This window comes from Amphiprion ocellaris, chromosome 19, assembly GCF_022539595.1.
Source record: "Amphiprion ocellaris isolate individual 3 ecotype Okinawa chromosome 19, ASM2253959v1, whole genome shotgun sequence".
Taxonomy (NCBI): domain Eukaryota; kingdom Metazoa; phylum Chordata; class Actinopteri; family Pomacentridae; genus Amphiprion; species Amphiprion ocellaris.
This window is the reverse complement of record NC_072784.1, coordinates 32,035,180-32,051,793: the sequence shown is the minus strand read 5'-3', so window position 1 is coordinate 32,051,793 and position 16,614 is coordinate 32,035,180. Positions and strand designations below refer to the sequence as shown.

Genomic DNA, 16,614 nt, shown 5'->3' with positions numbered 1-16,614 from the left:
CAGCAGCAAATACAAAACACAATTACAAGATTACACAGTTAAAACACAATTGCGACACTAGCAAAAAACAAAAAGATAAAATTTACAAGCAACTTATGAAAAACAAGTGCACGTTGTGGCCTCAAGAACTCATAGTTTGGATTTAAAAGCACTCAATGAGATTAACTCAGTTAGTTTCCAGTCTTTCTGCAACATATTCCATCAAATTCAGTACGACATGAAACACAAAGGAGCAGATGATCTTGTGAATGGACAGAGTAAAGATCAGAACTTTTCTGTGCAGTTAGAGAACAAATGTAGGAGGGCAGTAGTCCAAGTATTGCCTTATATATCAAAGTCTACCAACGATGGATCCTTCAGGCAGCTAAAGCTGCCATCTCACCCGAGAGTCGAACTCACAGTGGTGTGTCGGCACCTTACAGTTCGTAGTAAACCTCAGAGAAGTGTGGTAAACAGTGTCAACCATCTGAAGACTTCATCATTACCTTGTTCTATATGATACGTCTTCTATAGATTTGACTGCCTCACATCTTGCACCTAAACTCTCCCAGCAGCCGCCTCGCTAAATTAATCAGCCAAACTCTACAACTTCTGGTTCGACTTGTTAACTAAGGGACTTCTTTTGATTTTCTTTCTTTTGTGAAGTGCTAACATGGTTTTGGTGGAGGAAAGATAAATGTCATTTCATAAAGTGTCCACTTTCAGACAGTTAATGCCTCCACCTTAATTAGAACAACACCCAAAAGCATTAGAGATGACTCGTTACTGAAATGAATTCAACCAGAAAAACAACACAGTGATACGTGGTAAAGTCTGGAAAACAATCTGAACCAACAAACTGGAGTATAGATGTCAAAGTTTTGTGCATAGTTGACAGTACTGTCATGACAGACCCATATTTAACAACTTCTTTTTTTTTTTAACTCTCTTTAAATGTGAAGAGCTATTAGATGTTAATATCAAGAAAAAATATGACTCTAAAAATTGACAACAAAAGCTGTAAATGAATGTTGTTTTGTATTATCATCAAACAGTTTACCCAAAGTTAAAGATTTTAAGTTTTAAATGGTACAAAAATGCTTCATTGCACAATGATTGCTATTGATATTTATCGTGGTTCCATTGGATTTCCACTATGGATAACAGTTTTTAACAGTGGTTTATTCAAACATTGTTGTAACTTGAAAAAAAAAAAGAAATATCTCAAACTGCTGCAGAAAGCTTCCATAGTAAATATGTTGTGTCTCTTCATAAAATGGGATGATCAGTGTTTAAAAGTCATAGCAAGGAAGAACAACAAAGTGTAACTAGTCTGAACAGACTCAGTGGGAAAGGAAATATGCATGGATGAAGCATTAGTGGGCACAAGAAAGTGACATAATGCAACGTGAGCAGCACTGGTTCATAAAACCTGCAGTCGAGGCACACATCTGTAATAAATGTTGCTCAGTGAATGTATACGTCAATTATTTTTGATTTTTGCATGAACTAATTCTACGTGGAGTTGGTCACTGCTGTGTTTTGTCACTTCTCCTCAGTAAGGAATTTAGTGTTTTTATATGTTTGGTGTGTGAACGTTTCCTGATGTATAATCTGAAAGTAGTTCTTTAGACTACACCACAGGAAGCTGATGGAAAATCTATTTTGAAAATTTTAGTAGAAGTAGTGTCAAGTATTTTTGATAGAAGTTTTGCTTTGGTTCTGAAAAGATCTATTCTGGGGATAAAAGTTTAGAATTAGTGAATATTAAAATGATAATTCTTCAAGCTTTAGTATCAACTTGAGCTTCTAATTGATGGCATTTAAAACTATGCGTGGCAACTTTGGATGGAGTTTAACTGAAATAATTCAGATGGCATTTTTTTGCATAAAGAGAGTAAGCTATAGACTGACCTGTTAATATATAAACAACGTCACTGACCCAAGCACAGGTGCGTTCTGTCAGTCACTGTTTAACATACACTGGTTGTATTATTTAGATGTGCAGCATACAGATCAAAAGACACACAAAAACAGCCTGCCCTGTGTGTTCTCTCCTCTACAGATACAGATGAGTGCAGTGAGACTCCCGACATGTGTGGTAAAAAAGCTGAGTGTACTCATGTACCTGGCACCTGCCAGTGTTCCTGTACTGAAGGATTCTACCCCTCAACTGGAATCTTCTGGGAGAAAGGCGTCTCATGTTGCAGAAGTGAGCACTGTCAAACTAACTAGTTAATATTATTGAAAATGTAAAGAGGTCACACACAATATTTTTGTAAATTATTGGCAGGTCTGGAAGATATTCTAGATGAAATCAAGCCCCACAAGGTAGGATCTACTGACATTTGTCTTTTAAAAAGCTAATTTTCATGTAATACATCACAATGTCCAAACAAATATGCGACTCCTCTCAAAAAAGCAGTGTTGTTTCAGGATCTTGATTTAGAGTAAACTAGTTCCATGAAAAAGTCTCACTACTATGGAATGAAAATATTGTGACTTTGAGATTAGAAAAGGTTAGAGTGTACTTGCCTTTTAATTTAAAGTGATCAGATAGTTGGCATACAGTAGAGAAATACTGAACACACACACATTTGTTGCAGACACAGACAAAGGAAAGAACTTTCCTCAACATTATGGATGAACAGCTGAAGAACACAACCATCATTTTACCAGAGGTGGTATGTAGCTAAGAACTTGCTCTGAGCAACAAATGCAAATCACAGCATGGTATGTTTTCAGTGTGGAGACAGAAGACACAGTTCCTGTATGTAATGTAACACACAGCAATAATGCTTCATCTAACACCATTCCCTCTTCTTTGCAGATGGCAGCAAACTGTTTTTCTGCAATCACGGTACTTAAAACCCAGCAGAATTCCAACTTTTTACCATATTTTATGGTTGCATTTTGTTTGCTTGTGCATTTATTGATCCACTGACTTCAATTCCTGCAGGAAATTGGAAAACGTGCCAAGACACAAACTGTGGGCAGTGAAGGAGACGGAAAGACTGGAAGTTACATACTTGTCATCTTAGCCCACATAGTTGCTGCGATGGTCCCACCTACTGAGAGTCAAGTCAGAAAAGCAGTGAAGACTTCGACAGTGGGTGAGAGAAGTTCCATTATGGTCTACATGGGCCGTATATAAAATCACAGCGAATAAAAAGTAAAGTAATCCTGATCCACGTCTTAGATTTGGACTTTCTGGCCATTGGTCCTGAGAGTCAATACAACATGGGTGCCCACCTCTCTGTCAAAGGCCTGAGCATGGATATCAACATGGGAGCTTTAGCCAGCACCAACAATGGTGAGAGAGTGGATTGGAAGAAGAGATGATGACTGCAACCAAGCAAAAAGTAATATTTGTTCCTTTCTTTTGTGGTGTGGACACCCCCAGGTTCTGCAGCTGCTGCCTTTGTGACACTGAATGGGATGGAAAACCTTCTTAGTCATCAATACTTCAAATCAGAGAACAAGACGGAGATGTTTTCCGATGTTTTCACTGCCATATTACCCAAAACAATCAACACCAACCTCACAGAGCCTGTCAACTTCACCATCTTCCACAAGGTGCAGCTGCAGCATATTGATTGTCCTCCTGTGTGTTCATCTAAAACACTTTTCATGCATTCAGTCTGTTTCTCTTGGTTTTTGCAGAAAGTACCCGAATCAGGAATTACCACCTGTGTGTACTGGGACAACAAAAGCATAAACGATGAAGAGAGGCTGGAGGATGATGGAGGAGAAGGTGGAGAGACCTTTCGTTGGTCGGTAGAGGGCTGCTGGGTTGCATACTCAGATGAAAACTACACGGTTTGCAGCTGCTCTCACCTTTCTACCTTTGCCCTCATCATGCAGATTGGGGAGGTATTTCCAATTTCTATCTATGCTGTAAAAATACCTTTTGGTCAGAGGCACAGCAGAGGATCTGAAACTCCTGTTTTTGAGTTATACACTCAACCCTTCACTAATTGCACACTGTATTGTGTTGTAGATCTAATTTATAAAGGATAGAATTGCAATTCCCTCACTAATTTACACTAAAAACATGCTTTTGCATATTTAAGGAAAATCAAAAACTGTAACCTCCCAGTTTGTAAAATATTCCCTTTGTGATACCTCCTTGGCAGCCCAACTGGATTTGGGCAGTTTATTCCATTCTTCATGGCAGATGCTTCCGGTTTGTGGGAAATGTTGTGAACTGCCTTTAAACATGGTCCATAGAATCTAAAACGAGGCTTTTGTTGGCCAACCCAGTGCTGCGAAGGGGTCTGAATATGTGTCAGCAGTCACATACATTTGTCAAAAAGTCCCTCATGAGAAAAACCCAAGATCATGTCCATCAACATCTGTCTCTCTGCATTTTCAGCCTCCACCACAAAGTGATTTCTTAGAGTGGTTGAACCGGATGTGTGTGATTGTCAGACTGTTCTTCTTTGCGTTGGCCATCTTCACCTTCCTCCTGTGCAGCTGGAACCCCAAAATCAACAACACAGCTCGTCTTCACCTCTGCCTCAACCTCGGCTCGTCTCATCTGCTACTACTGTGGAACGACAGATATCTGGAAGACGAGGTACAGTCAGACTGAGACACTTTAACATCTGTGTGATGAAGCTGAGCTGAAGGTGTTTGGAGAAGGATCTGATTGGTTTCAAGATTCCCTTTCTGTGTCCCTACAGCTGGCCTGCACTGTCATGGCAGGACTTCTCCACTTCTTAGTTGTTGCCAGCTTTGTGTGGATGCTGCTGGAGGCCCTGCAGCTTCATCTGCTGGTCCGAAGGCTCTCCAAGGTGCAGGTCATCCAGAGAGACGGTCTCCCCAGGCCACTGCTCTACCTGATTGGCTACGGAGTTCCGTTTGTGATTGTGGGCGTTTCTGCGCTGGTGTATTCTGACGGATATGGTGCTACTGAAGCAAAGGTGTAAGTAGAACAAACAGTAACTTAGAACAAAAAGCTTTTTATTGTCATTAAACACCCAATGTACAACAAAATTAAATACAAGCAGAAGAACAAGCATGACAACAACAAATGGCAGAGATTAACATATTATTGCACTGTTGATAATTGAATGAAAAAGCGGAGGACAACAGTGAGAACAGGCTGTGTCTTCAGTGTGAACTATCAGCTTCTGGCCCTGCTCAGACATCAGGTGTTGTAGATGTCTGACAGCGAGGACAGCTGTGCTCCTAAGATGCTCTGTGCTGACTTCCTGACTCTTTCCAGAGCCTTCATGTCATCCTGAGAGCTGCTCATGTACCACAATATGATGTTGTGGGTGAGGATGCTTTCTACAGAACATCTGTAAAAGGACAACAGCAGTTACTGGGACAGGTTGACCTTCCTCACTGACCTTAAAAAGTACAGATGCTGCTGTACCCTTTTCACAAGGGCATTGGCATTAGTGCCTCATATGAGGCCCTGAGAAATGTATTTTCCCAGGAATTTAAAGTCACTGACCCTCTCCTCAGTGTCCCCTCGGATGAGAACGGGGTGGGGGGTTATTGAGGGAGCATCAGGTGGTGACGTTCAGGACCTCCTCTCTGTATGCTGTATCATCACTGTTGTGAATCAGCCCTACCACAGTGGTGTCATCAGAGGTGGGCAGAGTAGCCAAGAATTGCACTGAAGTAAGAGTAACGTTACTTCAAAATAATATCACTCAAGTAGAAGCAAAAAACAGTCATCCAAAAAACTGTTCAAATAAGAGTAAAAAAGTACTTGATGAAAAGACTACTCAAGTACTGAGTAACTGTTTGATTGTAATGTCTGATTTATTTTTTAGAAATGATGTGATCAGACAGACAAAAATGTAAAATAATGTGCAAATTCTGGTATTTCCAAATAATAAAATAAAAAATAGCAAAAATAAATAACATCTTTACAAAATGACAAGTTAAGGCACAAGAAACACAAATTTCCAAATCTCAGTTTTTCACAACATAAAGCTTCTGAAACAAATAAATGTAGTAAGGGAACGTTTTTATGCTTGAACAGTGCAAACTACTTCCAGTGACTAAATATCCAGCATGCTCATACACTGTCTGTTTATGCTGTTACCCCCCCCCCCCCCCCCACACACACACACACACACACACACACAGCTGTATCACGTGGACCTACCAACCCTGACGTCACGCTTCACTTCGCCCATGTTGGTAAACAGAAGACACAAGACATCCATGCTAATGCTATGCTAATGTTGTCGGACTCCGAAGCAAGATCATATGTCTCGAAAATGTCTCCGTTTTTTTCATTCCATCTCTGCTACGTGTGTAGAGTTTGTGCCGCTACAGTTCGTATGAGGTCATGTGACTGCAGGGCGACGGAGTCACGTGATTATTGTTGCTTCGTCTGATTGGTGAAACACAGTCATGTGGTCGATCCACTGGGGGCATCTCTCTGGCAAAATAAAGCAGCTCTAATGTGGTAAATAAAGAAGTAACGAGTCGAGTGTAGCCCAGTGGAACGGAGTAAGAGCAGCGGTTCTTCTTCACAGATCCACTCAAGTAAAAGTAAAAAGTATGGCAGAGTAAAACTACTCTCAGAAGTACATTTTTTCAAAAAGTTACTCAAGTAAATGTAATGGAGTAAATGTACCAGACAAACCTTTTCTTCCAGGTCCTCTTCATCATCCTCAACTCCCAGCAGGGCACCTGTCTTTACATCGTACACTGTCTGCTCAATAAGGAGGTAGTGCTTCATCTTTATCTTTCTAATTCTTACTAAATCTGTATCATATTTACTTTTTAGAGTATGATGTGCATGGCGCAGCACCTTTCAACTTTGCTCTGCATTTAGTTTGTTCCTGTGGAACTGAACTGTTGAATTGTTTTTGTGTTCCAGGTGCAAGAGGAGTACAGAAAATGGCTGAAGTGCTCCTGCAGAGAAGACAGAATTGTGGTGAGTCTCAGAAAAACCAACACATTATCCCAAGCAATCTTACTAATCATTATCAAGTCCGAGCAGTTTTTAATTGCACAGGCAAACTGATTTTATTCTAAATTTATTTCAGCAGAAGGATGCACCTTCAGTCTCTGAGGACTTGGACAAACCCAAGGAACAGAGAACTGAGAAATGAAAGGATGATGAGTAATCCTGATGAGGTGAAAACAGGGAGAGGAGAGACAGAAAGGAGACAAAACCATCTCTAGCAATTTAGCATTTTTGCTTTTAATAAATTCCACTTTAGTGCATGTAGACGGTTTATCCACATGAGCCTCTACAGCTGGTGTGTTTTATTGTCTTGAGGTTCTAGTTTGCTCTTGTAGGGTTGTAAGTTAAATGGTTTTAATTGAGTTTGAATACAGTGAATGCTAAAGTAATAATTCTACAGTAACCATCACAAGATTAAGTTTTACTATTTGTGCAATATAATATTACAACAGTTTATATTGTGTTAACTGCATCGATTCCTGTGATTTTGCTTATTATATTTGAGATGTCACTCGTGTAACTTCACAAATCTGAGTTTTTATGTTTTTTTAGTCCTTGTACATTACTGATTAACATAGAACACACTGAAGGCTCATATTATTAGCAGCTCTCACAGTCTTACAGGACAGCTGTGAAGATAATGTAGATTTGTGAGCATCTGATTTGTTTGGGTGTGGAAGCTTTCCCCAACACGCTACAGCTCACACCCTCACACAGCCACCGTCTCAGAAAAACAGATTCTCTAAAATGTAAAAACATTCAAGTCTCAGTTGTTTCTTCTGCTTAACATTTGCATTGCATTTACCTGCCAGCTGGGACACTTTGGCGTGTGTTAAACTTTACAAGGCAAATGTTCTCTGTCATTTCCATCATCATTTACCTCACACACTACAGATGGGGCTTAGAAACTTTTTCAGCTTAATTGTAGAGATTGAAAATAAAAACCCCACTGACATAGTTTAGCCTAATTTATTTTGCAATATATCTCCATAAGACATGGATGTATGCAAGAAGAGAAAACTGCTTACTGCTGTTTATCATCTTTGGAAAGCACCAGTGATGTGTCACCTTCACTTTTAAATCTCCTGTGTCCTTGGAATAGAAAATCTGTGTACTTTTAAAGGTTTTGCTTTTGGGAAATGCACATTAATCAATAGCTGGTGGGACTTTCTTTGGAATATCTAATGCTGACATCTATTCAATTCAATTTTATTTATATAGCGCCAATTACAGTCAAATTGTCTCGAGACGCTTTACAGAACCCATATGCCTGAACCCCAGAGCAAGCCAAAAGGCGACAGTGGCAGGAAAACACCCTTTTAACAGGGAAAAAAACCTCGAGCAGAACCCGGCTCTAATGTGGGGGAACCATCTGCTGCTGGCCGGGCGGGTTGAGAGGGACAGAAGAAGTAGAGAGGTAGAGATAGAGGGGTAGAGGTAGAGATAGAGGGATACAGATAGAGGGGTAGAGATAGAGAGGTGGGGGGTGGGACACAAGGACCATAAAACACAGCCACACATCTGAAGCATCCAGCATCCAGCTCTGGGACCAGGGACACTCAGAGAAAGGACACAGAAAGAAACAGAGTGAATGTAATGCAATAATGGTATATATAGTAAATACATAGGTAGTTAGAGAAGGGCTCAGTGCATCAAGAGAGGTTCCCCAGCAGTCTAGGCCTATAGCAGCATAACTAGGGGCAAACTAAAGGGACGTCAAGAGGGGAAGTCAGTTGTGCAAATGAAAACACCAGCTCACCCCGTCAGGGTCACCCAGTCAGCCCTAACTATAAGCTTTGTCAAAAAGGAAGGTTTTAAGCCTGGTCTTAAAAATAGAGAGGGTGTCCCCCTCCCGAACCCAAACTGGGAGCTGGTTCCACAGGAGAGGCGCCTGATAACTGAAGGCTCTGCCTCCCATTCTACTTTTAGAGATTCTAGGAACAACAAGTAAGCCTGCAGTCTGAGAGCGAAGAGTTCTGCTAGGGTAAACATCTGAATTTCTGTATGTGTTGCTCTTTGCCTGTTCTCATAAATTCTGAAAATAAATGAATGATGTATATTATGGCTCATGATCCTGCTTACACCAGAGATGCAGATGCAGAATATTAAAACTTTATGGGACTGGCTGTGATGAAATTACTTTTTTTGTAGTGACAAAGTAGGTTTTGAGTTTAGTCAAAAAAAGACAATGACAGTGCGGCTGATGCATTGTCATGCACAGATGACTTCATTTAATTTACATAGTTCTGGGTGTAATATGCAACCTAGCATTGCCTTAAACTGTACATTTATGTTCCAATAAAATGACAGTTATACTGTAGTCATGTTTGTGTTGCTGTACAACTATATTTTATATTTCTAGTAAACATAATAACAGAGTCATTTCACAATGATGATACAAGAGACAAAAACATCTGGAGAGATCAAGGGAGAATAAGGATAAAAATCATCTTTAATTACTGAGCACTTTTAAAAATCCAAAGTGCTCAACAAGGTAGGAATAAAAACAGACACGTTATGCATTTGTTTTATTTAGCTGGACAGATAAAAACACAGTTTGCTGTATTAAAACGTATGGTATCTGGACCTTTTATTGCTATTTTATTCAATTCTATTTGCACCACTAACTGCCATTTAGTTGACAGAGTCGTAGTTATGATAAACAACTAGCAGCTGAAACATATGCATCACACCGTTTGATCCTCCCCGATTTAGAAGATTATGAGGATTTATCAATCAGTTGGAGCAGCTGGAGCTATAGATTATGAAATGTCCCGTTGATAAAAGGTTAAAACACATAACTTGAACTTTAATTCCAAGTCACTTTTGAGTGACCAGCAGTAGAAAGTAATTTAATCATTTTTTTTCCTTAATAGAGGAGTAACGGTGCACACTAGTGTAATTCAGAGCTAATAATGTGAGAATAAAGCTCCTGTGGGCTTTTAAAGTGTTTTTGAATGGTATTATCAGAGTAAATCTAATGTCCTGCTGCTTCAGTTGCTGCTGAGACATGATGCTCTCCAGGTAAGACAGGAAGAAACACTCAGCTTAGTGTGATTACGCTCCACATTCAGCTACCTGCAAGTCTATGATACTGATACAGAGATGGAATTATGTAATGTGACACAGACACATACTGAGAGATCTGTCATAGTTTAGTTTTTTTTTTTTTTTTTTTTTTTTTTAACCAAATTCAGTTTTTTACTTGCTGGTGTAAAATTTTGTCATGTTTGGCAGCGATACGCAGCGATACTGTTGAGGCTGCATATCAGCATGATTAATGACTCTAACAGTGTTTTCTAACTTACCTCTAAAGAACTGCATCAGTTACCTGACAGGGCCAAGATACAAGTCAAATCCCAAACTGAGACGCTGTCGATGTCGGTGCAGTTTTCCATGTTTGCCACTAGATGTTACCAAAGGGCTGCATATGACTGATGATACCTTGAACTGATTGGGTTTTATAACAGCTTTGGGTTTCATGTTTCTCAGGCTGCTCCTGGTGTGAAAGCCCTGAGCATCCATGTGCCTCCTGGTCCCTGATCTGCTGCTGGTTTGAAGTGTTAACTTTCAGAATCACCAAAAACAGCAAACAAGCTTTATTCTGCAGAGCAACAGATGTGAAACTCCTACTTCCACCTTGAGCTTCCCCTTATGTGCAGAGTTTGGGTTCTACACCAATCACACAGCAGCAGGCCAGCACACTGATCATGGTTTTTTCTTCTATTTGCTTTATGCGCAAGCATTCTGATGCAAGAGGACTGAATAAACTCCCCAACAGAGGGATTTGGTATTCCCACCGGTGTGTGTGAGATAGCGTGCCCTATTTACGCAAGCAGAATTTTTATCTGTTTCGTCTTTTATTATTCAAAAACGTGTGTGTAATTGTGAGTTTGCATGCACGTATGCCGCTGTGTAATGGAACATTAGTGCATTCAAATCCCTGTTTCTGATTCCTGTTTAATGATGCATGTTGTCTGTCAGGATCAGCTGGAACTCTGCGTTCTGTCTGCTTGAGTGCTGATTGGATCCCAGCTGAATGTAGTGATGCTGCCCTCAACTCTGTCCAGGCATGAGGCCACTCATGACACAGCCAGCGTTCACACTCCGCCCTCGTCACTTTAATATTAATTAGAACTGTTGGTTATTTTCACATGCATGGACCACGACTGAGACACACAATTAGGCTTCCCCCTCTGTTCCTAAAAATACTGCAGCAGAGAAAACATCTTCAGAGAACTCAGACTCAGTTAGTGGAATGGCATCATGGATGACAGAATAGTCATTTACAACAGCACTAATATCAGCTCATAAAGTTCTCAGTTTTGCAAATTCAGTTCACTGCTTCAACGTTTATTAACAGGAGGCATCTTCAGTTTTGCATTTCTAAAGATTTTCTTTAATTTTTAACAAAATATCTCATGTTTCCTACAGATTTTTGGGCTCTAATTCTAAAAACAACAGTATAATGTTTTTCCCCTGCAGCTCATTCGCTTTGGATTTGCTTTAGGCTTGTTTTAATATCTGTGTTCCTTCACTGGCAGGCAAATCTATAAAATCTATAGACCAGCAACTTTTTAAACATAAATCAATAATGCAAGCATCTTTGTTGAGCTAAAAGACAATCATGTTAATGGATTGGGTACAGTGTTGCACAAGCACAAGCATGGTCAAGACAGTTTTTAAAGTCTCTAACAACCGCTGCAGTCAATCAGTGCCACCGAGGTTCTGATGTGAGATTTAAGCAGCCAGCGAAGGCAAAAAATGGACAGAGGGGAGAGAAAAATAACAAGATATAACAGTGCTCAGGGTTAGCTTCAGAGTCTCTTCCTCTCTCACTCTTTTTGCTCCTCTTCTCAATACTATGCATGGTTACCATGGAAACACACTTGCGGCGCTGGACTCGTGAGGCCAGTCAGCTGAGATACCACGTCTGGTAAACAATCCTGCAAAACCAAACTGAATATTGTCAGGCATGTGTCAGAGTTTGTCAGATCGCGTTGGCATCAGACAAAAGGTGGCGTGGCAGGAAGGTGACCAGGGGTGGAAGTGAAACAGCGGATGTGACACGTTTAAACTTTTCCTGGAGCACGTTTTATTCCACTGACAGATACAGCCTGGGCCTGTTCCGTCGACTACACTGGGGACATAAGGACCTGACACCCATTAGGAACTGCAGTCAAAGCTTAATAGCGTTTCATTCAGTCATGCTGGAATAAAAGGAAAACAGGTCATACAGTTACATAAAAATATATGAATTTTCATGGATTAGACACCAAAATGTCAAAGCAAGTAAAGCTTATTTACAAAACACAATAAACCTGCAGCTTAAAATGAAGACATAAAACAAAAAGTTCACTGAAGAGCCGCAGGCACAGCGACCACTACACTCGTCCAAATACTTTATAATTGCTATTTACTGGGAGCTTGTTCATACTTTCTCCAGTGAAAATCTGATCAAGTAGAAAATACCATGAAAAAAGTGTTTGTTTAACATTTCATGAAATAGTTTCCAGACACTTTTTGGTGACGACTGAAAGTAGATTGTGTTAAACAACACTTTCGATATTTAGTAGTAAATAGAATTTCATGGAAGTGACTCCTCCTGCATCATGAACAATCAGATTTTTAAATGTTCCACTTAATGTCTGAAAATACATTTTGGATAATTAGACGAGCCTAGTGAAGATAATATGTCTGCCATGTTGGCCTTTAAATGTTTTCTGTGTGGATTCATTGAAGCATCAAGTACCATGGATGCCACCCCAATATTCAAATATGCCCAGAATACCCCCTAGTATATTGATATAAGAAAGCAACCATGCATCGCCGTCTAAAAACAATCCACAACAAGTGCAGTTACAATCATAACTAAATTTAAATGAGTATTACTCGTAGTTCTAGTACTAGCTGTGTTGCTGAAGCTGCTGCTTGAATTCTGTGGTTAAGTTTCATCATTTCTATTAAAAAGTGGAAAACTAGAATGTAATATGAGTGTTACTGGGAAACACCTTGCTTCAGCATCTTTTATAGATCCTCTAACTGACTTATTCAGCTGGACTAAACCACTGGTGCATGAGAACACTGCACACAAACATACTGTCTTTTAGAAATGAATATCTACACATTGTGCAGTTTGCCTTGGAGACCAATACACTTTGACAATATACAGTCCCGGAAAACCATGCTGCATTTTAGAAAACACAAATAACACCCTTTTCCTTCTCAAACATGGACCAGTCAGGAAATATAAAAGGCTCTGGGCTCCACAGTGGACTCTTCTGCTTGAGAAAGAAGACATATGTGACTTATCCAGGTAGGACGACATCCACTGTAAATGTGTTAGCAGAGTTTAGTGGACCGTCAAACAGCTGATAGCTTGAGGTAGTGGCCCAATTGCTTATTTCTATGCCATGCTTTCTGTAAAACTGACTTCCGTGGCTGCCAAGAAGTGCAGGCCAATGAATCCTGTATTGCACAACATAACAACATGGATTACAATTTCCATCACAGGCCCAGTAATGCTGATTGTAAATTAAGACAACCTGCACTGCTGTGTGCACGAGTCACCTCATCAGCACAAAAACCCCGTATACTCTTACATTTACATCAGAAAAGCCCTGAATGCCAATAAAGTGATTCTAATCAAGCGTATGTAAGTCCATTTATCATTCAGCAACCACAATTATACATGAAACACACAACTTGTGCTGTTTCTAATTATCATACTGCAGGCAAAAACTATGCAAATGCCCTGTAATGCTTTGATGCACTGTCGAAAAGGCAGGTTTCTCTATTTAGCCCTGCCTTCTAAAAATATAGAAAGATGCCTAAAAAAACTAACTAGCAGATTCTAAAGACAACACTTGAAAGGCAGAGTGTCCTGAATAATCGTTTGATAAGTGAGTCAAAGTCACGCAGACCTTGACTCACCTAAAAGAAAAAGGTCTGCACAGATCAAGGGAACACCCACGAAAAGGAGCCTTGAAGCAGACGAAGCACATCTCAGACGCAGCTGACAAGAGATGCCAGAGCAGTTTCCCAGAAAAAGGATCAAAAAAAGAGTAGAAAAAGAAGCATTCAGCAAAAATGTAGTCTAAGATTAGATCCATTAGCAGTTAGTGTCGTAGCCCCGGAGCCTTTAAGTAGTGGCATCATGACAACCCCATTTGTCCCTGGCACCACAAACATCAGCCACACAAGAAGGAGAAAGAAATTAAAGCTCCTGGCAGCAAATCAAAAATATAAGAGCAGTTAATAATTGTTTGGCAGGGAAGTTAGAAAAGAATTCTTTCTGACTAGACACCTGGGTGAGGTTAGTTAGAAATACAGGCAGACATGGATCCAGTCAGCCTCAGCAATCATCTCTTCACCTTCATGTTGGACCTCTGATGGCTTTCATGGCCGCATCCGTCCAACACAAGAGTATCCAAGCAAACATGTTTGGTACAGCCCATCCATCCATCCATCCATCCATCCATCCATCCATCCATCCATCCATCAATCCATCCATCTGGTTAGCAGCTAACCAGGGCATTCCAGACATCCGTCTCCACATCAGTGCTTTCCATTTCCTCCTGGGGACATCTGAAGGAGTTCCCAGGCCAGATGACAAACCCCCAGCTCCTTCTGGGGACCCCGAGGTCTTCTCCCAGTTGGACATCACCCAAAAACCCCCCCAAAGGAAGTCTCATTGGAGGCATCCTGCTCAGAACCTGAACCGCCTCCTTTTGATGCCTCAGAAGAGTGACTCTATTCTGAGCTCTCTGAGGCTGAGCCAGTTTAAATGCACAACCACATCCTTTTGGTCACTACTCAGAGCTAAAGGTGAGGACTGGAATGAAGATTGACTCAAAAATTAGGAGCTTTGCCTTCCATCTTATCTCCTTCTTCACCAAGTTAGTCTGGAACACTGACCACATTATTGCAGATGCTATAATGTGGTCAATCTGTCCATCTCATGGTCCATTTTATCAAGATTCCAAGACTTCGGCTCCTTCACATGAAGCAGCAACCCTCCTCAACCCAGAGGGTACAATCCACACACCTCACTCTTCACTTCACACTGAAGGTCACAGCCTGATGAAGCCTGCGGAACCATGTCATCTGCAAATAGTAGAGACACGACTCTGACGTTCCCAAAACTGGACCCCTCTTTACCCCGGCTGCGCCTTAACATCCATGAACAACAGACAGGATCGGGGCAACCTTGGTGGATTACAGCAGAACCTTGTTTGATGTTGTACCTGGCTCTCACTTTAGTTGTACAAGGAACAAATAGCTTGTACCAGTGTCTCTGGAACCTCATTCTCCTGCAGTATCCTCCACAAGGTTCCAGAAGATACGTGATTCCTATTTATTTTATAGACCCAATCTGCCGTTTAGAATCACCAGCAAGTCAGACAAGGTTGCCTCAGAAACACTTGAGACATCCTCGTGATGAAGCATCCTGAAAGCAAATGACTTGATTTTCTGTACATAAAACATGTCAGTTTCATTGCTACTAATTCATGAACCATTTCCTGTTCTGTGCTGTAGCTTCTTCAATCCAGTGCTCTCTTTTTCCCCTATCTTAGCTCACAGGTAGCTTGAGGCAGTTAATGGGATCAAATTTGCAAAGGTAAAAATGAGAAAAAACCTTCTTTGCCAGAACTAATTGAAGGTGAGTCAGGAAATTTGCTTGTCTCCTGATTTCTTCCTCTCCTGCTCCAATATTTGCAATATTCTGTTCTTGTTTTTCTCTCTTCCAATCTGCTAACTTCATTTAGTTTGGGGAAATTAGCAAATCGAAGACATGTAGGCTGGACAGGATTTAGAACTGGATCTTTCCTGGTTGAGCTTTTGAATGCTTTTTAAAGTGTTGTACCTTCCAGATGATGGTGAAAATGAGGTCTTTTCATGCGAGAAATCTTTATTAATTGCTCCTGGTGCAGTCCACAGCTGTAGTCTGCGTGCTATGCAATGCAGGGTATTATGTGAGGGAGCACATGACTCCTCCCAGTAGCAGCGATAGATAACAGATTTGTAAAGCATCATGCCAAGACAAGCCACTGTGCTATTGCTTCACACTGCAGGCACTGATAATGAGAAAATATTAATAAGAGTCTCGGCACCAGAGCAGCCTCTGGAGCTAATAGTCCTCCGCCGACAGTGAAAAAAGACAGAGATTGAGAGAGACCGAGTTAATGAGCTGAAGTGTACACGTGTGTTTGCATGTGTCTGGCTTTTGTGAGGAGGCGAAAAAAAGAAAAGAGAAAAAGCAAGTGAGAAATGAGGAGGGGAAGATTGTTAATTGAGTATGATCACACCTTCAACACATCCCTTCATCAGAAACAGGCAGAACCATCCTCCCTGCTGTCCACAGTTTGATTCACAAACTGCAGGGAAATTCACCTCCCAATCCGTCTACAGCTTCAAATACAAATAGAAAAGGCAAACTTGAAATACAGTTAAGAATGAAGAGGAAGTAAGGAAAGGAGGTAGCTGTCGATAAGAATGGGCTACGATCAACCTGACCCATTTCAATGTATGCCTGGGGCAGATGAATATTTCATCGTGCATCGCTGTAATGGAGAAAAATGCCACAAATCATTGCTCATGCTAGTTGTTGCTTTTAGCATAGATGTTTTTAGTGAATAATTAACATCTGTCAAGAACTGTTCATACAGCAATGCCCTGATTCCTTTTCCTATGCA

At 40.7% G+C, this 16,614-nt stretch overlaps 1 protein-coding gene across 1 annotated transcript; it reads left to right on the top strand.

Annotated features, from left to right (window-relative positions):
• The first annotated feature begins 3,219 nt into the window (after nt 1–3,219).
• Nucleotides 3,220–8,978, top strand: LOC111587538 (adhesion G protein-coupled receptor E4-like). The gene is made up of 9 exons (XM_055004968.1): nt 3,220–3,292; nt 3,383–3,555; nt 3,643–3,852; nt 4,355–4,558; nt 4,665–4,906; nt 5,559–5,613; nt 6,605–6,676; nt 6,830–6,886; nt 6,999–8,978. The coding sequence occupies exons 1-9, from the start codon at nt 3,220–3,222 to the stop codon at nt 7,062–7,064; spliced, it is 1,152 nt and encodes a 383-aa protein (XP_054860943.1). The 3' UTR covers nt 7,065–8,978.
• Nucleotides 8,979–16,614: the final 7,636 nt, after the last annotated feature.

Excerpts from the sequence above, each read along its gene's own strand:
- LOC111587538 (XM_055004968.1), top strand. The coding sequence starts at position 3,220 with ATGGGTGCCCACCTCTCTGTCAAAGGCCTGAGCATGGATATCAACATG. Across the intron at positions 3,556-3,642 it reads ACTTCACCATCTTCCACAAG|AAAGTACCCGAATCAGGAAT; the intron begins GTGCAGCTGCAG and ends TGGTTTTTGCAG. Across the intron at positions 3,853-4,354 it reads TCATCATGCAGATTGGGGAG|CCTCCACCACAAAGTGATTT; the intron begins GTATTTCCAATT and ends CTGCATTTTCAG.